The sequence below is a fragment of the Girardinichthys multiradiatus genome, chromosome 10 (assembly GCF_021462225.1).
Source record: "Girardinichthys multiradiatus isolate DD_20200921_A chromosome 10, DD_fGirMul_XY1, whole genome shotgun sequence".
Lineage (NCBI taxonomy): Eukaryota > Metazoa > Chordata > Actinopteri > Cyprinodontiformes > Goodeidae > Girardinichthys > Girardinichthys multiradiatus.
The window spans coordinates 3,624,195-3,649,577 of NC_061803.1; the positions used below are offsets into that span (position 1 = coordinate 3,624,195).

Consider the following 25,383-nt stretch of genomic DNA (forward strand, 5'->3'; position numbering starts at 1 on the left):
TCTCACTTTCATTTAGAAAATAGAGATCATTCTTTCCTCTTTCCCTCAGTATATTTCAGGTGCTTCTGCCATTTACTTCTTCATCCCCCGCAAGTGTCTGCTGCCTTCTGCGCCGATTCCTTCAACCAGATGTTTCCTTTACGATCACCTCAGTTGCTCCCCCCATGAACATGTTGCTGCTTAGTTATCCAGTTATTTAATTATTGAAATATTGACTTATGCAACAACCAACATGCTCTAACTGCTGCTTACAGCCACATATTAAAGGTTGTTAGGGATTGAAAACTACAGCTGAAACCACATATTTACATACATTCTTTAAATACAGAAAACCTTTTTATCTTGCAAAACGCAAGAATAATGAGAAAATATACATATTTACATATTTTTTTATTTTCTTTAAAGCCAGAATTTCAAAAACATCCCATTATTTTTCTATTAAACACTTCATAGAAGCTCGTCTGATTCATTCACTACATGTGAGTTCAGTGAAGGCACATCTGGGGACATATTTTAAGGTGCACCTCAAATTATAAAGCGTTTCCTTCTGTGACAAACAAAGTCAAAAGAAATGAGCCAAGATTTCAGAAAGAGAATCATGGACCTCAACAAGTCTGCTTGAAACTTTCCAGACACCTGAATGCTCCACGTTGATCTGTTCAAACAATTACGTCCAAGTATAAAGAGCTTGGGAATGTCCAACCCTGATCCGGTTCAGGATGGAGACATTATTTTTACCTCTGCCTTCCTCCCTCTCTGTTAGATGGAGTAAAGGGGAGTCAGGTTTAGCCTAAACCGGCTCAGTTATGGTTGAGGTGCAAACACACCCTCCATTTCTGCTACCTGTGCAACCCCTTCTCTTTTCCCATGGTTATAATCAGTCTGACAGAGAGAGGTATCCCCAAATACTTGTGGTTTTTACTATAACAATGGCCACCAGTGGGCTCTACATGAACAAACTTTATCAGATTATTATTTTACTCAGTACCCCTACACATAGCCCATTCTAAAATGGCCAAATTCTAACACTCAGTAGTTTAATCTAACCTCCCCAACAACCCGCACCATTCCACACACTTTGTGAAGAGCCTTGAGACGACATGTGTTGTGAATTAGCGCTATATAAATAAAACTGAATTGAATTTAGTCTAATAATAGACGGCAGAATAAAGGGATTTTTATACAGTGCAAATAAACGGTTCAGCTAAATTCATGAAATTTGAATAAAACTGGTAAAATTGAAGTGGATAAAGTACAATTCCAGATCATATAAAAGAACGTTTTATGTATCAAGAAAAGAAACATCCCTGTTTTTTAGATCGCATTTCACTGTGAATACTTCTTTCTTTGTTATTCGCAGCCCAGAACTCATGACAGAAGCAGAGGGTGGCCAACTAATTTTAATAATAATTGTTAAATATTCAAATATTTATATTTATACAATATTTCTCAATACATTCCTTTTATTTTACCTTTGATTTCAGTTACTAAAAGGTACTTTCTTTCTTATATTAAAAGATCAAAACAACAGTTTGACAAAGATGTCTTTTGACCATTGACAAATATTGCTTTAGTGAATTTCTTTGCATTAACTGTGCAGTCTGGTTGGTTCAGGTCACCATATCCTGCATTCTCCCACGCTAGGAACAGCAGAATTGACGTTCAGATAAACTCTTGTCTACTTTGTAACCTTTACAAATAAGGTTCATTTTTCAGACTTCCAGCTTTTGTCTTATAGGACTTGCTCTTCGACTCGCTCCAGCTCTCCTGAAGCCTTTCCTTTTGATAACTGAGCCAAAAAATCTGTCCAGACCCATTACTAAGATGTGTCCTGGCTAATCTGGTCACAAGAGGACAGCTTTTCGTAGGAGTGTGTGACACCCGGCAGTAAAATCTGTCCTGAATTGTTACTTTTCTGAGTGCTAATAAACATGGAGCCACGTCAAGCAGTCAGCTGTTAGTTGACCAAGAAACAGGATAACAGCAGGAAGTATGTGTCTGCTTAAAGACAGTGATGAGTCTAATCCGGTTAATTCAGTTTTTGTAGATAGCACAGTTTCACAATAAATATATTCTTAAAGGAGTTCAATTCTTATCTTATTGGATTATCTATCATCCAGTTTAATTTAGATCAGTCCAGTACAATCTGAGACAGACTGAGCTTGTATTAAATACCATTCAATTGAGCTCAAACAAAAAAACAAAATCGTCAAATTCAGTGGATCATTTACTGCTAAATAATAAAAAGTTTTCTGTCTAAATGATCCCGGCTGACCGCATCAAGTTACCGACTCTGTAACAATCCCTCATTCCTGAGCAGGCGTGTGGTGACAGCGGAGAGGAAAAACTCAGTATTAGCAGGAAAAAGAACCTTACAGTGAATGTTATCTTGTGTACAATTTGGTTCAATATTCCCTCAACAGATAAAGTGAGATCTAATTACAAATAAAACAACATTACACTTGCAGGACAGTGACTTAACCAGATCTTTATAACCCCCTTGGATAGCAGTTTAAATTAGCTGGCAGCTAAGCCCAAGTTGGACAAGGCTATTTCTTCTTGCAAAAGTACTCTGCTCAAAAAAATAAAGGGAACACTTAAACAACACAATATAACTCCAAGTAAATCAAACTTCTGTGAAATCAAACTGTCCACTTAGGAAGCAACACTGATTGACAATCAATTTCACGCTGTTGTGCAAATGGTAAAGACAACAGGGGGAAATCTTTGACGATTAGCAAGAAACACTCAATAAAGGAGTGGTTCTGCAGGTGGGGACCACAGACCACTTCTCAGTACCGATGCTTTCTGGCTGATGTTTTGGTCACTTTTGAATGTTGGTGGTGCTTTCACACTCGTGGTAGCATGAGACGGACTCTACAACCCACACAAGTGGCTCAGGTAGTGCAGCTCATCCAGATGGCACATCAATGCCAGCTGTGGCAAGAAGGTTTGCTGTGTCTGTCAGCGTAGTGTCCAAAGCCTGGAGGCGCTACCAGGAGACAGGCCAGTACACCAGAAGACGTGGAGGAGGCCGTAGGAGGGCAACAACCCAGCAGCAGGACCGCTACCTCCACCTTTGTGCAAGGAGGAACAGGAGGAGCACTGCCAGAACCCTGCAAAATGACCTCCAGCAGGCCACAAATGTGCATGTGTCTGCACAAACGGTTAGAAACCGACTCCATGAGGATGGTATGAGGGCCCGACGTCTACAAATGGGGGTTGTGCTCACAGCCCAACACCGTGCAGGACGCTTGGCATTTGCCAGAGAACACCAGGATTGGCAAATTCGCCACTGGCGCCCTGTGCTCTTCACAGATGAAAGCAGGTTCACACTGAGCACATGTGACAGACGTGACGGAGTCTGGAGACACCGTGGAGAGCGATCTGCTGCTTGTAACATCCTTCAGCATGACCGGTTTGGCAGTGGGTCAGTAATGGTGTGGGGTGGCATTTCTTTGGAGGGCTGCATGGTCCTCCATGTGCTCGCCGGAGGTAGCCTGACTGCCTTTAGGTACCGAGATGAGATCCTCAGACCCCTTGTGAGACCATATGCTGGTGTGGTTGGCCCTGGGTTCCTCCTAATGCAGGACAATGCTAGACCTCATGTGGCTGGAGTGTGTCAGCAGTTCCTGCAAGATGAAGACATCAAAGCTATGGACTGGCCCGCCTGTTCCCCAGACCTGAATCTGATTGAGCACATCTGGGACATCATGTCTCACTCCATCCACCAACGTCACGTTGCACCACAGACTGTCCAGGAATTGGTGGATGCTTTAGTCCAGGTGTGGCTTGCATTTGTTTTCAGTCTCTAAGCCATAAGACGGTCTGTTTTCAGGTTACTAGAGGCCATGTAGGGGACAACTAAACAAGTGGAAGGAGTAGTACTGATGAGACAAAATTGAACTCAGTGTGTTTCATGGTGTATCCATTGTGAAACACAGGGGTGGCAGCATTATGCTGTGGAGTTGCTTTTCATCAGAATTGACATGGTTAATGAGATAATTGATAGAGCTAAATCCCAGATGGTCCTGAGAGTAAACCTATCAGAGGAAGAGCTACAACAGCATAGTTTAGATCAAAACATATCAATGTGTTAGAATGGCCCAGTCAAAGTCCAGACCTAAAACAAGATGAGAACGTGTAAGAAGACTGATGTTCACAGGGGCTCTTCTTCCAGTCTGACAGTACCTGAGTTGCTATAATTTGCAAAGAGGAATAGAGCTGAATAAATATACATTTCCTTTGAAAAAAAAAGAGAACTTCTTTCAAATTCAAGGGGTATGAATACTTTTACAAGGCACTGTAACTGTTCTGTCCTTCCTGACAGGCTTCACACGTTTTGGTTGTTTGTCAAAGCGTGATGAGATCACCCCGGATGGAGGTCCGTGCCAGCTCTGAACTGACCAAGAAGATGAGACCAACTTTGAGAGGTGCTTGCTATAAATAAATGTAGTTCTGCACACTCTTTACTTGCTGTAAACCATCAGTGTCTCCTGATGATGTAATAAAACATAGCAGTGGAATATAAATGCTGGTTCAACGTTTTTCTTCTCTAAGCAGCAGGTTTTATTTCCCTGTCATGGATTCGTCTCAGTCAGTGCTAAAGCTTCCCAGTCTTTTCCACTGCAAATCTGTGCTTTCAGTAGTGTTGCATACTTTAACAGGCTGACGGTCTTAAAATCTCATCGACAACACCAACACAACCAGTGCTACTGCTGTATTACCTCATCTGGTCCTGTTGTCTTACTATTAAAGCTGCAGAAACTCTACCAGACAGACACATTCAGTGAAGGAGCTTAAACTCAGGCTTTGTTTTCAGCTGATCCTCAGGAGTCAGACTCTAAATTATCGGAAACACAAAGGCCCAATGAGACCTGAGAACTAGATGCTTACTGACTGACACAGAGGCGTGAACCAGTAAAGCCATTCCTGTTCCTCAAACCAATGTGATGCTATATACCTCGAGTATATAAAATACATCCTAAAGCCTTGGTGAATCACCCAAGAAGAAGAAGAAATTAGCGGCCTAATCACTGTGGATTATGTGGGAAAGCACTACAGAGAACAGGATGCTTCAGTGGGAGGACTGGAAGAAGAGACTATTTTCATCCGTTTCCACAACTTTGTCTCAGTCCCTCTTACCTTCTCATTTCTGAAAATAACTTTCTAATTATATAGTTTTAAAATCCTGGAAGAGATGTTTAATTAGTCAATCTTTAAAGAAGTTCAAACTCAGTAGGTGATAGTTAAATGGTTTTATCTTTTTAAGGCAAGGTGTTGAGACCTGAAATTTTCTAAATTGCAGTATTTTTATAGACATCATTTAAACAGGAAAATTGTGCGAGTTGTTCTGGAGTGAGGAAGGAAGGAAAAAATCTCCATTTTTCCTCCCACGAAGCTGAATATATTAATCCTGATTATCTTTGTTGTTGGGTTTATATTGGAATGTATATGAGTTTTGCTAGAGCTGTTTTTAAACACTGTACAAGCTGAATCTGCACTTTTTTCACAGCATGCATTTTACATGGAGTAGAAAGAAATTTGCAGTTCCGAGGTTTAAATAATATTGCTGAGTTGGGGGAAGTTTGTGATGCTGCTGCAAGTGCAGATTCACCGTCACAGATCAGTGACCATAATTTATGTTGTTAACTTCACCTGTCCCATTTACTAAACTGACAGGTTTAAAGTCCCGCGAAAGTTTTCCTGGAAATGCTAATATCAGTGCTTTTCTCAAAACAGAGATTAGCTTTTCTATAACTTCCAACTTTGGATGAAAAGCCAAATAAGAAACAAACAACCAAATAAAAAACAGTATAAAATCATTTCTATTAGCAAGAGATGTAATACAAAAAGGTTATATAAAAAAGGTTTTAATAATATTTTAAAATGAACACAAAATTGCCACGGAGTATACATTTTAGCATCTTATATTAGCTTACATGACTAAAGCAGCAGTCCCAGCAGTATATTGCAATGCTGATCCTTAAACCTAAACTTCCCAGAAGGCTGCCAACATTTACAAGTTTAGCATTTCCCATGAAAGACAGAGGTTTAGAGCTCTGAAACAACAAAGCAGAGACTATGTGGTAAGAACACTGTCAAAAACAATGTGTATGTAAAGACGGAAATGTGTGCATATTAGTCAATAGTTGTGCATAAGTAAAATCCTAAAGAGGCAGAAGAAGAGAAGAAGCAGCAGCAGTAGCGTCAAATAAACGGACCAAGAGCATATATTAACAACATTAAGACATATATAAACTTTTTAACATTACCTGGCTTTGTACCATAGTTTCTTGGTCGTTTATTTGGCGCTAGTGCTGCTGCTTCTTCTCTTCTTCTGCTGGCGGTTTGCAACAAATTCAGAGGTGCATACTGCCACCTGCTGTACATCATTGTATAACTCCACCCACTATATTCTGAGCCTGAGATCATGTGACACCAAGTCGCTGATGTAAATTCGTATTCTCATAGAAAAGAAATCGTATTCACAAACTGTTATAGTATGTTGTATTCATAAAGAATAAATCACAACTTGAACTTTGTGTTTGTAATTTCTTGAAGCTGTAACGTTTTATTTTGTATTCTTATAGAGAAAATATGCAATACCTCTTTTGGATTTTACTTATGCACAACTATTGAGTAATATGCACACATTTCCATCTTTACATGCACATTGTTTTTGACAGCGTTCTTACCCCATAAGAGACGGATGTAATACATTCAGCCTTCCTATTATCTGTTGAAAGTCTTGCTCCAGGCGGTGGCAGAGGAAAAAACTCGGACCTGGGAGGAGTTCGGTGAGGCCATGGAAAAGGACTACCAGTTGGCCCCGAAGTGATTCTGGCAAACCGTCCGGTGCCTCAGGAGGGGGAAGCAGTGCTTCGCCAACACTGTTTACAGTGGGGGTGGGGAGCTGCTGACCTTGACTGGGGACATTATCGGGCGGTGGAAGGAGTACTTCGAGGATCTTCTCAATCCTGTCATCACGCATTCCCTGGTGGAAACAGAGGCTGGGGACTCAGGGTTGGACTCTTTCATCACCCGGGCTGAAGTCACCGAGGTGGTTAAAAAGCTCCACGGTGGCAGGGCTTCAGAAGTGGATGAGATCCGCCCTGAGTACCTCAAGTCTTTGGATGTTGTGGGGCTGTCATGGTTGACACGCCTCTTCAACATTGCGTGGCGGACGGGGACAGTGCCTCTGGATTGGCAGACTGGGGTGGTGGTCCCCCTACATAAGAAGGGTGACCGGAGGGTGTGTTCCAACTACAGGAGGATCACACTCCTCAGCCTCCCTGGTAAGGCCTATGCCAGGGTATTGGAGAGGAGAGTCCGGCCGATAGTCAAACCCCGGCTTCAGGAGGAGCAGTGTGGTTTTCGTCCCGGCCTTGGAACACTGGACCAGCTCTATACCCTCTACAGGGTACTCGAGGGTTCATGGGAGTTAGCCCAACCGGTCCACATGTGTTTTGTGGACCTGGAGAAAGCATTCGACTGTGTCCCTCATGATGCCCTGTGGGGGGGGCTCCTGGAGTATGGAATCGGGGGCCCTTTACTAGGGGCCATCCGGTCTCTGTACAAGCGGAGCAGGAGTTTGGTTCGCATTGCCGGCACTAAGTCGGACCTGTTCCCGGTGCATGTTGGACTCGGGCTGACCTTTGTCACCGGTCCTATTCATAACTTTTATGGACAGGATTTCTAGGTGCAGCCAAGGGCCGGAGGGGGTCTGGTTTGGGGACCAGAGGATTTCGTCTCTTCTTTTTGCAGATGACGTGGTCCTGCTGGCCCCCTCTAGCCAAGACCTACAGCATGCGTTGGGCGGTTCGCAGCCGAGTGTGAAGCGGCTGGGATGAAGATCGGCTCCTCATGGTTCTTGACCGGAAAAGGGTGGCTTGTCCTCTTCAGATTGGAGGGGAGTTCCTGCCTCAAGTGCAAGAGTTTAAGTATCTTGGGGTCTTGTTCACGAGTGAGGGAAGAATGGAGCGGGAGATCGACAGACGGATCGGCACGGCTGCAGCAGTAATGGGGATGCTATCTCGGTCCGTTGTGGTGAAGAGAGAGCTGAGCCGAAAAGCAAAGCTCTCGATTTACCGGTCGGTCTACGATCCTACCCTCACCTATGGCCACGAACTTTGGGTCATGACCGAAAGAACGAGATTCCTGATACAAGTGGCTGAAATGAGCTTCCTCCGTAGGGTGGCCGGGCACTCCCTTAGAGATAGGGTGAGGAGCTCGGCCATCCGGGATGGGTTCGGAGTAGAGCCACTGCTTCTCCACATTGAGAGGAGTCAGTTGAGGTGGCTCGGGCATCTATACCGGATGCCTCCTGGACGCCTTCCTCGGGAGGTGTTCCAGCCACGTCCCACCGGGAGGAGGCCCAGGGGACGGCCAAGACACGCTGGAGGGACTATGTCTCTCGGCTGGCCTGGGAACGCCTTGGGCTCCCCCTGGAGGAGCTGGAGGAGGTGTCTGGGGAGAGGGACATCTGGGCGTCTCTGCTGAGTCTGCTGCCCCCGCGACCCGGTCCCGGATAAAGCGGAAGACGACAAATACGAGTACGAGTACGAGTCTTGCTCCATCTTGCTTTCTCACAGCCGGAATGAGCCACAGACACGTCCCAACATGTTGTAAGAAATAAGCTTACTTTAAATAACTTCTTACACACCTGTGCTTCCTCGGACTTCATTTTTAAACAACTTACTGGTACAGGAAACACTTAACTTTTTGTTTTCTTCACTCAGTAACAGCATACACACTAAGCATTTATGTTCTTAGCACACCCTGGCACTGCTTGGTATGGTGCCATCACTGATCAGAAAAAGATTGGAATTCTGGGTTTCTGTCCAGGTGGTCCCTGCCTGAGACACTAAAGCTAGGCACCAGCCTATTTGTTGGTGCATCTCTGCCTGAATAAAAGATTCACTTACTCAGATAAATTCACTTTTATTCATGTACTGTAGATGCACCACATACCTTCTTAGTGCACTGCTATAGATGCCGAGAAAGCATAAGTCTGGCAGCCATATTAATTGCCACTTAGATGGAAACATTAAAAGGACAAACAGCAAAGGTACCTTTAGGTCTCTGTATAGAGCTAAAGTGTTTTCAATGCATTTGCCTAATAGGTGTAACTGCTACTTTTACTGCCACAGCAGGTGTTACTGGAATTAGTGGTTGAAACAAGCTGCTGTGCTGCATTCATTTTTTTGATGTGCGAATTACTGCACAGTCTCTGTGAAGTACTTGCAGTTTGTGAATAAGCAGTGACACCAGATTGTTATGATCAAAGAGGCACAGAGAGAGATGAAAAGGAAAGAAATTAAGCTGACATCCCAGGGATAAAACAGACCGAAGAACGAATGTCACAGCTGGAACACACCGAAACGTCTGCGCACAGAGAGACAGGCATTATCCCAGGGCTGCCTTGCTGGGCCTTTAACTCGTGACTCATAAAGACCATGGCAATGTTGATTCTCAGCATGCTGGGAGAGAGAGTGCTTCTCATCATTCCACAAGAATATTCTTGTGATTCTTGTGCTGTACTGAAAAAAAGGCAGTGTTCATTTCACTGTGAATACCGTTGGTTCTGTGTATGCTTCTATTGAGTGATGAAGTCTAACCGATTCCCGTAGGGAAGGCTGCTAAGCGCTGCCAGACTAATTACAGCAATGAGTTTTTATAGACTGGCTATTTGTTTAATGCAGCACTATTGACCTTTATTTTTGTTGTGTTTTCAAAGTTGCAGACAGGAAGTAGGGTGGAGAGAGAGGGAAGTCTTGCAGCATAGGTCTCAGGGGTCGGGACACGAACCCGGGACAGCTGCATCGAGGATGTTGGCCTCCATATATGGGTCATGCGCTCCATCGCTACGCCAAGTGCCACCCTCATTCCTTACATTTTAGGAGCAACGGTGGCGACAGTGGGTTCATCCCGTCACTGATGGGTTGCCGGTTCGAACCCCCACAAGACACTTCACCCTCCGTGCCTGCTGATGGTGGTCAGAGGGCTCAGTGGTGCCTCAGTCCTGTCAGTCTGCCCCAGGGCAGCTGTGGCTACAATGTAGCTCACCACTGTCAGTGTGTGAATTTGTGGATGAATGTGTGGATGACTAATTGTAGTCGTAAAGCGTTTTGGGGACTTGAAAAAGCGCTATACAAGGGCAGGCCATTTTACTTGGAAAAAAATGCATCAAGGATTCAGGCTGCAGACAAGAACAGTTATTCTTTAGTCAGTACTGTTGGGATTATGATTATTGATTATAAGAATTATAATTTAAAATAAGAATTTGAGAAACTTAATTTCTTAACCAAAAATCTTCATTTATGAATCGAAACCAGATATGTCTTCTGGTGTTGTAATTATGGCTCAAAGCCCTTGATAATTACAATTATTACATTCTCAGTAATAGTTGATAACTATTACTAGATGTCACTGTTTAATCAACCGTTTCTGCCGAAACGTGGGGAACTTTAACCTTATTTTGACTGACAAATCACTTTGGCACAAAATAAACACAAATGCTTTCTCTTTATCTACGTGAATATTTATTAAATCAACAGCCCTGATACAACTCGCTCTTCCGATTCAATAATCTTCACCTAATCAAACATGCAAAGTTCTACTCAAAAGGGGAAAAATTATCTAACTAAACACAATAAAACAGCCTCGAGTGTGGATGAAATCAAACCAGCAGGTATGACAGTTATGGCAAAATACAAGAGGAATATTATGCTAAGCGAAGCTTTGAGTGTAACTTCCCCCACCAGGCGTCAAGGGTCGTAAAACTTCCCCCCACGCTGCAAGCTCAGCGCACACAAAGAGTTATAAAACTTTTGGCGGCAACCAATAAAACATGAAGTTGAAGACAAAGAAAATGGTTGATTTTCACTATAAAGTTATTATAGCAGCTCAGCTTTACAGCACACATGCGCTCAGGTGTTCACACAGTAAAACACAACTTGCGAAGCCCGGCGGCTTCAGAGTCCAGCGATCATCAAAATTCAATAACACTTGGCATGCAAATACACTTCGAACACATTAGACTATAAGTGGTGATTCTAAATCGCCCTAAAATCCTACTTTATCCTGCCCAACCTATTTTAATAGAAATAAAAAAAATGAAAAGACTTTACTTGGTGTAGTCTTCCTTGGAACAGAGAGGTAGGTGGGAAACTCAGGAGTTTATTGGTCATTGCACATGTACATTACAATGAAATTTGTCCTCTGCATTTAACCCATCCCTTACAGGGAGCAGTAGGCTGCCATTGTGCGGCGCCGGGGAGCATTCTGGGGCTAAGGGTCTTGCTCAAGGAGCCAGAGTGGTAATCTGTGGGATATGAACCTGGCCCCTTGTGTCCCCTCTGGAACACAAACCTCCTGTTCTAACCACTAGGCCACCACTCCCCTAGTCCCCTAGTTGACTCAACATAAAAACAAGGGTGAAAATGTCTTCTCCTTGGAACCTCCGTGGTTTTTTTGGTTTCGTGTTAAATCCATGTCTTCAATCGGTAAAGTTGAAACTTACAAGCCTTCTTATTCTTGTAAGCTTAATTCACTTAGTTTTTTGGCCAATGGAAGAATGAATGAAAGTCCACGTGGGATTTCTTCTCCAGAGTGCTGCGCCCCAGATCCTGGTCCAGTATCCAACTTGGAAGCAAAGCTGAAAGGTCTCAGAGTATGTTATATAGCCCACTGTGACATCAGAGCTGCGACGCCCCCGTCCTATCAGCCGCATTTCCTGCTGGGATTTGTAGTAGCAGACTATCCTGGGGTACAAAATGGCCAATGCATAGTGGCGTCCAGCAACGTACAAATGGCCCAATATTCAGCAAATAAATGGTCCAACAGTACTGATTTTTACAGTCAAAAGTTTGATTACTGGATTTTTTGTAATTTAGAAAATGTTAGAAAAAACAAAAATTATGCCTATTTATGATGATCAACTAAAACCATGAAATCATCCATCATTAGAACGTTTTGAAGCTGACCGTAAAACGCTTGCCAACCACTGGAGGGAATTATTTCCGTCACCAAGAGTTGTGCTTCTGCAGTGTTTGTTGTTACATAATGTAAGATAATTGTATTTTATTTGAAAAGTGACTTTACCATAATCAGCACAAAAAAGGTTCAAGTTAAACAGAGCCTAATTACTCAATTCTATCTAAGGTCACAATTAAAAACAAGTTCAGCACCAGTTGACTTGAAGAAAGAATGAGGGTTGACATGAGAAAAATTAATTTTTTTTAAAATCGACGAGAATATTGAGGCATATAGTTTATTATCACACACACATATATTATCAGTCAACTCTGTTAGCACAGATAGCATTACTGAAATTCCCAACAGAATGTAGATCTTTACCATAACAATGAAATATCCAAAAGCTGCCAAATTTTCCAAATCCAGCATGTTCCATGACAGACACAGCTTGAAAGCTTAAAACAATACAACAGAACAATGTTCATGTACGAAAGTTTGTCACTTGCTGAAAGTCTGGCTATCTCTTGCTCTCTGGAAGCATGGATTAACTACAGGGATGTCTAGACATGTAGTAAATAGTTTTTTCATTTAAATAGCTTCTTACAATTCTGTGCCTCCTTTTCACTTCATTTTCAACATTTCACTTATACAGAATTTTTCTAATATTAAACATGCTTCCTTCAGTTACATCGTCAACACCACAAAGTGGTGACCAGTAGCAATTAGGTACAGTGCACACACTGCTCACTGAAAGAGATCCATCAGGGCCAACTGATTCTGATGAAAATTGTAATGTTATGCTTAACATTTATTGAAATTGAAACATTGACATAAGCAAAAATATAGAAAAAAATACCTAATGTTACTATATGTCTATTTGCTGTCCTGCTCAGTAACACAAGCATAACAAGCTGGTAAATTAGTTGGACATTATGCATGAGTAACCAACATGTAGCCTGCTGATTTACAGTCTAACACATCAACAAAAGTGATGGATGGCATTTCTCTAATTTCCACTCTAAGATTGTCTGTTTATTACAGGAGATATTTTCAAACAGCAAAATTTCTCATTCTTGAAAGTGAGGGAGAAGTAGAGCAGCCTTCTTTCAGCCAGCTGATTACCAGTGCTCAGCACCATGCAGAGTGGTGGTGCTGCATAAATCTGTGCTCCACATCTTGCACTTTCTCTAATCTCATCCCATGATAAGGACTTTAATCTGCACAAATAATTAAAACAATTGTTTTGAAACCAGAATTGTTCAAATAAATTGGAAGCTGTAACCAACATGTTAAGGAAAGATGAAGATGGGTGAGATTAAATGTTAATAAATATTTTCTTCATGTTTATACAATGTATTTTAACTTCATGTCAGTTTAGTGAAAAATGTCTCACAACCCAAATATTGTGCTCCCCGATGGATGTTATCAAAGCGAGCATTCATTTTGATCTCGAACTGAAAGTCAAGTAAAATGCAGTGAATGAATTTTTCATCTGCCAAAACTATTTTGGAGCCACACAGAGAGAAAAGCTATCAGCAGTTGAAGCTCAATCCTTCCTCCTTGTGCGTCTAAATTCCCTTCAGAGGTTTGATGTTTACTCCATGGTCACTGTGTTCATTTTTGTAATAATTCCTTCCGCTTGCCTTCATTCCTGATTTCTCTTTGCTTTTCTCAGTTTTCTCTTGAAATTAATGTTGCCAAGAAAAAGCCTACAGAGATTTACTTAAATTAAAACAAAGAGTTCCCCAGGACATCTGGATTCCCATGTTAATGTGTTATATGTACTTATACACATATACTCAGTGCTTTGCAAAAGTATTAATAATACCAGGGGTGAATGTGAGCCGGTACGGTCCGGTACTGCGTACCACTAAAAGATTCTGCGCCGGTACTGTGTACCGGGAAGAGGGAAGAACGGCTGTCTGCTATGAAGCCGTCATCCAGAACCAGTTATGGCTGCAAAAATTCACGAGCAAACAAAGAAGATCAGATCCGCTACCAATAGACAGTCTAAAACACGATTTAATCTGTTTATAAATATAGTTATTTTCCCCTCGTTCCAATTTGTTTCTAAACTGTTCTGCTATGATGGAGCCTCAATGCTCTTGCTTTGCTTCTCTCCCCTCAGAGCTCGAGGTTTTTAGTGAACGGCCAGCGTTTAAAACGAGCACCGCTACGTTTAATGTCTGTCTGCTCGCTGCTAAATAGCCCAGTTAAAAGCAAAGGGAGAGAAACTAGTTGTGTTTCATGTTATTTTGCTGAATTACAACACAGTACAGCTCGAAAACACCGCATACAACCAGACATTTCACATACGCTACACGACAGCGCATGCGTGCTTACCTCCAAAACAGAGCGGTTGCCAAGGAGATCGGTGCGTTTGATTTAATGGACTGGGAGATTTTACACAGGTGGTGCAGACATAAAAAAACCGCCGCTTGCATTAGGACAGGACGAACAATAAATCACTTACCATCTACAGACTTTTAAATGTATATATATATATATATATATATATAGCTCTGTTCAAGCCTTCTGAACATTGAAAGATGGCAAAACTAGATAAAAATACACTTTTAAATGGGTTGGAAATGAAAAACATTTGAATTCCTCCATTTTTATTTACATTTTATAAAGAAATGCTATGTTAAAAATAATTTCTACTCTCCCTAATATTTAATTTAAAAGCCATTATCGGCATGACATTGATGGAACCCTTTTTGCTTGTTTCCACTGGTATTTAGAGGATTTATATTCAATCATGATCTCCAAGTCTTTGAGAATGGAAGACCTCCTTGTCATCACCCTAATCATTAGCTCCCTGCACAGATTCCCTACTAGATTTCGGTTGGGCCTCTGACTGGACCACTCCAAAATGTTAATATTACTTCCCGTCAAAGGAAATATGTGGGTCAAATTAAAAGATCATGTTACACCTAAATCTACCAGAGGTATGTATAATCTTTGGTTTATTTGTATAATTTTCCTTCTGATGCATAATCATGAACTCCGCTGTCTTGGCTGATCACATAAAATTGAAATTAAAACATTGACATTTAAGCATAATATCTGCTCTTTTAGGACAAAACCACAATATTTAATTTTCGATGGTCTAATGAACAAGAACCATCTATTCACCAGTTTCATTTAGTACTTTATCTACTTATCCACATCTATTTTTCTGAGACCCACAGCAACATTTTGTTTCGATGTGCAATGTATCTTGTATATTCTAAATGACTATAAAAGTACCTTTGCTATTAAGCAGTTAAAATAATGTGTTTGCAAGATTTGCATATTTTTTTTATTTAACTCCATAATTCTGCAGAAATACTTGACTCACAAAACTAATGCATGGGTAGAAAGCTGTTTGTTTGATGCTACCAAATGGAAGGAGGTTGGGCTGAAACGGACATGGATATTACAGTACGCTCCCCCTTTGCACTTCATCTATTTCTGTCCCTTCTGTGTCCTCTGTCCGTCTCACTCAACTCGCTCTACCCAGAGACTTGGACTCAAAATATTACTGCGCCTGCTGGGCGGTACTGTCGGACCACGCTGCATCTCAGACCAGTAGACTGTGGTGGGAGGGAGAGGGTAGCACCAATCATGACAGAAGCGGATAAGAGGTAAGAGAATTCAGACAGAAAAGGATGGAGACAGGAGAGACTGATCAATAGGCTGAACTCTTTAGCACAAGAGCTTGCAAACACACACCCACACCACACATTTCACACAACATTTCCTGCAAAAAGGGATCAGAGTGCAGCTAATAGCAACACACACACACACATGCATACTTACACACAGAGATGCAAACATGTTGTCTATAAAAGGGCCAGAACATCAATCTCTACCCGAGTTACACAGATTTATTTTTCTGCCTGTACAGTTGTCATCCTGGTAAATTATCCTGCTGATGCTCCTTTATAGACATCTTCGTTTATCTCATTTATTTTAGGAAACGTATTAATGATTTTCTTAATTGCTTTGCAGTTTACAACTTCACTGTTGTACAGTAGTTTGTTAAATGCCAATAAAAGCTGCTCAGCTGTGGTAAAACACAAAGATCACTAAGTGAAAATGATTTAAATCACGAGGCACAACGAAGTCTGTCTATTTTATCAACAGGGCATTTAATGGTTGCCCAGGAAAAGGAAATCTGCAAACATCATGAGATGGTTTATGATGAAATAGACTTAATAATCCCAGAGGACTAATTTTCAACACTGGGACATTTTTTTTTTTTATATGTTAAGTGATGTTACTGTATTGTTATTGCTCTGATTGTAGATATGAGCAACTTTAGGTGAGCGGCTGGTTTCTGGTAACTTAGAAGTCAAGTCAAGTTTATTTATATAGCGCTTTTCAGCAATAAGGCACTCAAGGTGCTGTACATGAGGAGAAACATTACAATGATACAGAAAATCAAAAAACAGAAAGATGAACACACATCCGCCCCACTTAAATATGTTCTCTTGTCTTGTCTTTCCCTTTTTGAAAAGCAGCTAAGGGAAATGGGCCTCTGTGTCACATGATATTTAGGAAAACAGGAAGTTGTGGAAAACTAATTAGCAGTTCAGACACTCAAAATAAAATTAAAGCAAGGTATAAAGCAAAAAATGCCTTAGCTGCATAATTTAATAGAAAGTAACATGGGGTGCCAAGAGTTGTGGCACCAGTAATTTAAAGTTCACAAGCCATCCAGGATTAAACAATTTGATAACGCTCTTTATCTGATCTGACTAAGCCAGAGGTATTTTGCAAAGAAGAATGGGTGAAGATTTTATTGTCTAGATGCAAAAAGCTGTTAATCACAAAATGACTTGCAGCTTTAATGGTAGTTAAAGCATAAAATAAAGCATAAAACTATGTACAGCTTTTGTTGCACTACAGAGATATGCACTTTTTCGTTTTTTGCACATATAATCATAATAAAATCCATTATTTTGTGGAGGTAACATGAGATAATGTGGACAAATTTAAAGTTTATGAATACTTTTGCAAGGCAAAAAGTGTGGATTTAGATGTAGTTTGGGTAAAAATACATTCCAACACAAATAACCTGCTACTAAGCAAGCTTCATATTCTCATTATTGTATCTCAAGATATTGTGTTACACTTCCTGCCAGGGCTTTTGTCTTCTTTCTATAAAAGATTCTGTATTCAGGAGCCGCTTTGTGCCAAATTTACTCCCCCATTAAGACAAAAACAGTTCCTCCAGCAACCCTAATCGTTTTTTCCCTAAAACACATTGGATCTGTTATTTTTCCTGGTCTCTCAGTTTGTCTCATTTAAGTGAGTCACGCTCACGCAGCGAATAAACTCATCCACTGCTGTCATTGTTTTTGAGCATCCTCAAACCTCCTCACCCTGTTTTGATGGACACTGACCACTGTGTCTGTTTGTGTCCATGTCCAACTGACCCTCCACGAATCATTATGCGGCAGATCAGCGTTGAGTGACGTTCCTCATTGTGTTCGTTATCTGAAAGATGATTAGGCCGCCGCTGCTGCTCGACGTCCGTTTTTTGTTCGAGTGGAATACATAATGTGACTCGAGTGCTTCTCCAAAGGTTGTCACAACAAGAAAATATAATCAGTGCCACTTGGACTCATCTGATACTACTTACACTTGTGGATACGCAGATCAGAAGACAAAACAGCTGATACATGAAATCCAACAAAGGCATACAAAATAGAAATAATAAAACCAATAATACAAGTAAAGAGAGGAAAAAGTTAAATGGCCAAAATAAAAATAAAACATAATATATTTGGATAACATTCCAGGACTCTGTTATCTTATTAAAGGGCTTAGGATCAAGAGGCGTAATTGGATGTAATTTAACAAGGACCCTAATATTAATTTATTTTAAGTGTGTAATTTGTGCTGTAACAAGAAATGGCAGCACAGTCTAAGTGGCTCTGCACCAGCGCCCCTGCAAGGATGTACGGATTTCCTAGCAAGGAATAATCAAGATGTTACATTATTTTAGCAGCAGCTGGATTAAATGTTGTTTTACTCTTTAAAATCAAAGGAATTTAATCACCCTTTCAATCTAGGTGATATTTTTAATTAAGGTTTAAGGTGTCTGTACAGCCCTGGTAAACACAGACATGCAGATGCAGTCACTCACAGAGGAAAGCATGAGAACTTAAAGACGCAGCAGAAGACGAAGCAACGATCTGTCTTCTCAATCCAAACGCATGCAGCAGCAGGCTTCACCCCAGAAGTGATGAGCTCAAGCCAAACAAGATAGAACAGATGATAAATATCACGGCAAAAACAAGCCTGCTGTGCTGACGTCTGAACCACTACCCGAATACATTTTCTCTATTATTTAAAACAAACTGCTTAAATTATATTTATACAGCATCTACTTTGTGTTTAGAAGACTAGAGGGTGGTGGTTTATGTTTTTACCTCTGATGGATGTAATAAACAAGCAGGGCTTTAGAGTTAAACCTCCAATGAATCATCTTTAAAAGTAATTTTCAGCGGCATCAAGGCCAAGAATATCAGCAGAGGCTTGTTTGTGCAGCCCTGACAGCTCAGCTCCAAATGACCAAATAAGGTTGGTTATTTCTCTTCCAGCAATAACAAATATTATTTGCCCAGTTCATCACTGTGATGATTAAGACATAAAAACATAAATCTGCCTCTCAAGATGTAGATTTCCTATCTGCTTACCTATCTAACACAGCCAGGAGCCACTCTACTGACCTACTTTGGTTGGTGATGACCATTTAACTTTCACCCCTATTTATTATCCTAATCACCCTAAAACTCCAATTTCTTACCCACATCACTTTCACTTGGTACATTAAACTCTAGACAGAAGCTTTTGCTTTATGGTATATTTGCCAGGGTTTTTGACAGTTTAGTTTTGCAGGCAAACCCTCCTAAAATCTCTCTCTCTATTTTTATTTAAATACAGTCCTCTTCACAGCTATTGGCAGCTGACGATTCATCGGCACAACTTTATCAGTATGGGCACATTATGGTGCATAGAAGTGACTGGCCATTCCACATGTAGAGCTTTTGGGTTTTAAAACATTGAGACAGTAGCAGGTTCAATCAGCACAAATTAGGTGGCACTGATTTTGGAAACAGCTTTTTACTGATTAATTATTTATATTTTTAACTAAAAGCAATTAGGTCCTGCAGCTTAGGAGGGGAGTCATGTCATGTCAATAGGTGGTCTTTCAGTGTGTCCCTGGGAGGACTTGGTTTAACCTCGTAAACATGCGGTCTGGACACTATCAGGACTCGTGATCACTAAGGACTCGTGTTCGGGCCAGGTGTGAATGCAGGCTTAGAGTTACCAGACCAAAGCACATGGTTCCAGTTAAGATCTGGCAAACTTCAGATGTTTCCATTTGAGATGGTAAGACAGAAAACACTTTTCCTGCCATATCTCCCTCTTGGATGGCATATCCACAGTATGTAATGGTTTTATGGAGAATATTTTTTTATTTTCATACCATCCACCTCTTACACTCACGCCTTTATCAGTAAGGAGTTACCAAAAGAGTTACTGCAGTGCTGGGTCCAGATTAATTGTCCATCATTCGAGACCTTTAATTATTTATGTATGTCTTATTGTAATCACATTTTAGAGGAGCTTCATACTTAAATCGAGATGCATTCAACAATTTAAGATGCATTTTTATTGCATGAACCTTTTCAGGCACTGGGCTATGTAGCATCGTTAGAATGCAAAACAGTTCTGATTGGCCTGGTTTGACCCGGATTTCTTTTCACGGTCACATTTAAAAACACTATGACTACAAACATTTGCTTGTTTTATCCCTTGTCTACCTGAGGAATTTAAGGGTGTATTCACCTTGCCACTTTTAGTCCACTTTAAACGGACCAGAGTTCGTTTCCACCCTTGGTCCGGACCTTTTGTGCAGGTGTGAATACACTCAAGTGAACCCTGGTCCGGACCAAACAACCGGACCGAGACCCACTTTTTGAGGTGGTCCCGGTCCGCTTCCAAACGGACTCTGAATACAAACCGAACCCGATCCGAACCAACTACAAAAAGCGTACGTCTCTTTGGACCTAAAAAGCCACCGTAGCTGGTAGCAAAGGTGTGTGTTGTAAGGTAGTCATACCTGATAAGCTGTGTGTTGCTTAGCAACGCTACTGGCTTGTTGTGGGACAAGGCACGTAGAGAACGTCGGCGTTCAGCACGCATTCTCCAACGGGGTTGCAAAATTATAAATGGAACGTCTCAAAGTCTGTGTTGAATGAGCTGCTCTTCAGCCTCACAATAATATTACAGCTTTAATAACCGCACAAATATGCAGAACAGAGGTGCTGCACGCAGCACGTCTACAGTTGTTTTCCTAAATTTCCGGGTCTGTGCTCTCTCCCGCCCCCGTCATTTCTGTCCAATAGGAACAATGATCGTCACCCACGTGGCTTTGTTTACAAGTAATAGTTCACTTGCAAAAAGTACAATGTGAAAACAAACGGCAGCAAATGAAAAAAATAAAGTTCGGTTTTGGTCCGGACCAAACAAGCGGACCAAAGGACTTTCCTGGTGTGAATACACCCTTACTTTTTGCTTATTTGAGACATTAAGGTTTTTACAGAAAATGCAGCAGAAACCTGCAAGCATTTTACAGATACACTGACAGCGAGGTTCAACCACTTTTAGCTAAAGTCAGCAGCATACAATGATCGTATGTGTGCAAATATGTTGGGTTGACTTGGTTGTTAAACACCGTCAATATAGAGGTACAGTAATGCTAGCACTACAAAAATATCAAAGACCACAAACACAGCATCAAGGAAGTGAACCTCTGCTTCATGTGTTATTTGTCTGTCAAATGAGAAGCAAAACGGAGGGTAATTCATTCTTGATCAAAGCCTTAATTTTGGGGTACAATTTACAAGTATTAATATATTTAAACTGCTGGATTTTAACTAGGCTGAAAGTTGAGCTTCAAAACGCAAAAAAGGACTAGAATCAACAGAAAAAAAAATGTGTGGGCAATTTATTAAAAATGGCATTGATGCTCAGGTGGTTCATAAGCTGTTCAAATTTTTAACAGCATAGCCCCAAAAAATCCAAAACAGACCTTAAAGTGTGGAAAAAAAAGAAAGGCTCTTGCAACAGAAAAAAAGAAAAATGCTGCAATCACAGAAGATAGAGAAGCAAATAACCAATAAGACAAATGCAAAGAAAAAATGCTGCAAATAGCAAATACAGCATGTTAAGAAAAGCTGCAAACTCCCTCCACAAAACAGAAGTGCGCCAGACCACTAGGGGGAATCGATCACGCAATATGCTGCTGTTCTTTGATTTGGTAAAATATTATGACCATCGTTTAAAAAAGACGTAAAGGAAAACGCACATTTTCTTTCTTTCCTCCAAGTGTCATCTGGGTATCCTGGTAATGTCTTTACTAAGGGTCTGGTCCGATTTGACCTGGTGGTCGACTCCCCCTAGTGGTCTGGAGCACTTCCGTTTGGTGGACAGAGTTTGCAGCTTTTGTTAAAGGCCAGAAAGCCTTTTTGCTTTTGCCATCAGGGGGTCATGAGAATACAATTGCCTGACAGAAAATAAAATAAAAAACAGAGTTTTGCTTCAATTGCAACTTGCAAGGGTATTGTCCTAAACATGTGATCAGCTGACAAAAATTTGTAATCTTCTTTTTGGAATTTGAAGCTCTACTTCTAACCTGTATATGATCCATCAGCACTAATTGTGAATACTTTTGATTTATTCCCCAATCTTAAGACTCAGGTGAGCAGTGTATTAAAGCAAACTAATGAGAACACGGCACAGCACATCTAGCAAATGTTGCTGCAGTTATTAAGTTAACCATGTAATGGTGATGTTCAAAACAATAACCAATTAAAGGTCTGCACAAATCAACTTAATTACATCAGGTGTTAGCCAGAGTTAGCTTGTCCTGAACATCAAACACAGTAAACCAAATACAATCCTGGTACAAAAAACCAAGCAAAAATTAGGGTTGCACAGTATTATGTGCATCACATTATTAAATATGGCTAGAGGTAAACAAAAATCAAAAGCCATCAAGAAATTGAGTGCTGACATGTAGGAATATGAGGGCCAATCCACTCATCCAAACAGATCTCATGCATAAATGCATCACACCTGGAAATATCAGCATTTTGCAGTTAGTTAACTTTTATGATTTTGATAGATCGTGTACGCAGATATTGCATGGATGATTAATTCTTGGTATTAATGGAGGTATACATCAAATGTCTTTTCTTGTAAAGTTGGAACAAATTTCTCTTTTAGCCAAATTCTCAGCCTTAAACTGATAGAAGTATATGACAACGTTAAAAAAATAAATCTATATCTGGCTCGATACATTTATTTTCTACACAGTAAATGTCTCTGGTCAAATACCAACCAGGTCAGTCAGTCACATATAATTCATTATATTTACTCCCTTATCAACAGAACAAAATGACCAACAGCTTAAATGTCTCTCATCTCTACGCCAACTTAGAAAACTATTTATTTAATGGAACTTAAACACAAGCAAAACACCTAAACCCAGAAAACCTCATGTCAGGGTAAAGTCCAACATGCCAGTAAATTGGGGTAAGTAACAGTCTGTGGCAGTGTATGTTGAGAGTTAAACCGTATAGTTCAGCTGTATCATCTCAACAACGTTCTTGTAGGAAAAAAATATTACTAATGCACTTTATGCAAGTTTGAAAACATAGCAGAGAAAATGTATCTCCTGGATGTTTACAAGCAAAAGAAGAAGAAAAAATGACAACTGCTGCTGTGGCGGTCTGCATAAAAATCAATAAAAAGGCACAACCAGTCAAACAAACAACTTACTGTATGAATCCAATTCATTAAGGTAAATATAATGGTTGTGTCACCCTCTATTGGCTCAATCTGATTTAGCGTGCACTAAAATAAACTACCCCCATCATTAGGCTTGGCTCTGACAGGATTGCATCAACAGTAATTGGAATGAACCTAATGACTGGCAATTACTGTTGCTGTTTCATGAAGTTCATTTAAAAAAAAAATTCATTTGAATTCATTCTGACACATACAATTAATGTGTGTGTGTGAGGAGGGTTAGGTAGCTGCAAAAACACTTACACAGACATAACTTTTTGAGTTTGCCCACACACTATAAGGAAACGTCAGCAGTTTGTTGACCAACACTAAGTGTAAATGCATGTGTGTACCTACCTACACACACAGGGATGCATTTTTAAATCTCCTTTCCCTGCTGCAATGACTCATCAATGAGTCATGGGTCCCAGAGAAGAGCAAAGTTGCCCAAGTCAGGAGCCCCTCTCTGCCACTCTACAGTTTGGCACAGAGCAGCAAGAGGTCTGTGACGTCACCTAATCATTAAGGGAAAGCTAGTCACGTTGAAAGAGGAGCCAGGAAGGATGATTCACCCATCACCGATGTGTCACGGTCAATACGATGCATGACGGGGGCCCGGTTATGATGTACTTTGGATGAATATTTTCACTTGACAGGTTTGGGGTGTAGCAAGTAGGAGGGAAAGCGTGTAGGCACGAATCCTTTTTTTAGGCATAGTCACAGGTATGAATTATACATGCTGCTTCCACTCTGGTGAAAGATGCGAGTAATAAAATGCCAAGGATCGTAGGTGATTCACACACACTTAGATGCACAGTCACACATACTTTACTGTATACTACTAGAAAGTTACTGTGTGTTGGAAGAAAAGCAAGTAGCTTGAGAGGTATGTGGGGTTAGATACATTTTTAGCCATCATGGTCAATGGCATAGAAATGCTAAAAGGCACCGTCTTGATTACATGTCGTGTTCTTTCTTCTCTTTGCCAAAATGGGCACGTTGCGTCTTTCACTATGATTACTTCTGAAGTCAGATTGCTGTTTTGCTAGCCAAGTTCCAATTGCAAGTTAAAAAACATGTAAGGTCTGATCGTTATGTGCAGTAACCGGGCCAACTATAACATGTTCCCTAAGAGAAAGTAAAGATGGGAATGCACACATCCAAGTTAAATAAATCAAACAAGCCTCATACCAAGGCTATGGCAGTGCTACATATTATTGCAACACTACTTTTGTGAATGATTATGCTCAGATTTCTGCTGATGTACCTCACAAACCAGTTGGAACAATGAATCCATTCTTTATATGCCAAAAGATACCATGCCACACATTGGATAACAGTTCCTAGCTATGGAGACGTGCACACGCCTCCAAGTTGTACACGTTAACTTCAATTTGATCATTGCTAATTAATAGCCACTCATAACTAGCGTAAAATGCCCAGGAAAGTAACATGGGAAAACCTTGTTGGTGAATGCTAACAGCGCAGTGGTGTTATTATTGTCTTCACACTGTGGCGAAAATACCGGATACCAAAGGGCAGTCCTAATTCAGAGTTAAAAGGGCTTCAGTGGGAGATTGCCAGTGATGCAAATGTTTTATCTGAAACATACCTTGGAAATTTCAACATCAGATTATAAATGGAACATGGCTTTAATGACAGAATTAGGTCAAATTAAGATTAGGTCAAATTAACCTATGTTCTGTAATTTAAATGTATCAGTTAATAAAAGACATAGTGAGGTCGTTATTCGTAGTCACTCTATAACTACATGTCCGTCCACTCCTAATGCCATGCGTACAGCTGGAGCGTGGGCAACAACATTCCAGGAAGCTTCAGAATAGAGACAGGAAGTTCATTTAGGAAACACAATAAAGAATGTCCACAAAGTGCACAAACCAGCCGCTAAATAAGCCTCTCTTACTCTATGAGTTGGTCCATTCCAGCACCACGGGGCTCCGGCGGCTCCCCAGGTTTGTGTCGGTGATCTTGCTTCTGTAAACTATCCCTCTTCTCTTTTGCCTGGAAACAAACATGCACATGTCATCCAATACTTTGTCCTTGTAAATCACTGAAAACAGAAGCAACTGATGAAATTGGACAAAATGTTGTTCAGTCATCGGAATCATTTACAGTTTGAAATTTACACTTTCTGGAAATACATGTCATACAATTGCTCATGCCTCTGTCTTTTGTCCGAACTCTGTCAGCTGCTCTCAGCCTCTCTGAGGGCCTCTGAAGCACCCTCAGATCCTGAGGTGTTGAGTTTCAAAGATGTCCCCACAGTTTGTGATTTATGATTGTGGCATAACAACAGTTGGCTTGGTTTCATTGCATTTCATCCCATCTGTGTTCACAATACTAAATAGTATCCAGTTCCTTAACTTAAAACGTGTGAAGCAAAAGGAGAAGAACAGGTAGAAAACTAGGGACATTCAGTAATCTAAAACTCTTTTCATCATTAAGCATCCAATTAAAGCTATCCTAAACAATGAGGCCAATAATTTCTTGTTGGTTCTTGTCTTTATTTGTGTTGAAAAACTGGGTAAT

The 25,383-nt window shown here is 40.7% G+C and overlaps 1 protein-coding gene across 3 annotated transcripts in view; it reads right to left on the reverse strand.

Moving 5' to 3' along the window:
* The window catches only part of LOC124875292 (ankyrin repeat and fibronectin type-III domain-containing protein 1), a 204,827-nt gene that overhangs the window by 174,530 nt on the left and 4,914 nt on the right, over positions 1-25,383 (reverse strand). For all 3 annotated transcript variants that reach the window (XM_047377355.1, XM_047377354.1, XM_047377353.1), the window contains one exon: positions 24,758-24,855. In XM_047377355.1, the coding sequence (XP_047233311.1) occupies positions 24,758-24,774 (17 nt within the window). In that variant the 5' untranslated portion in view covers positions 24,775-24,855. The remainder of the gene's footprint in view (positions 1-24,757; positions 24,856-25,383) is intronic.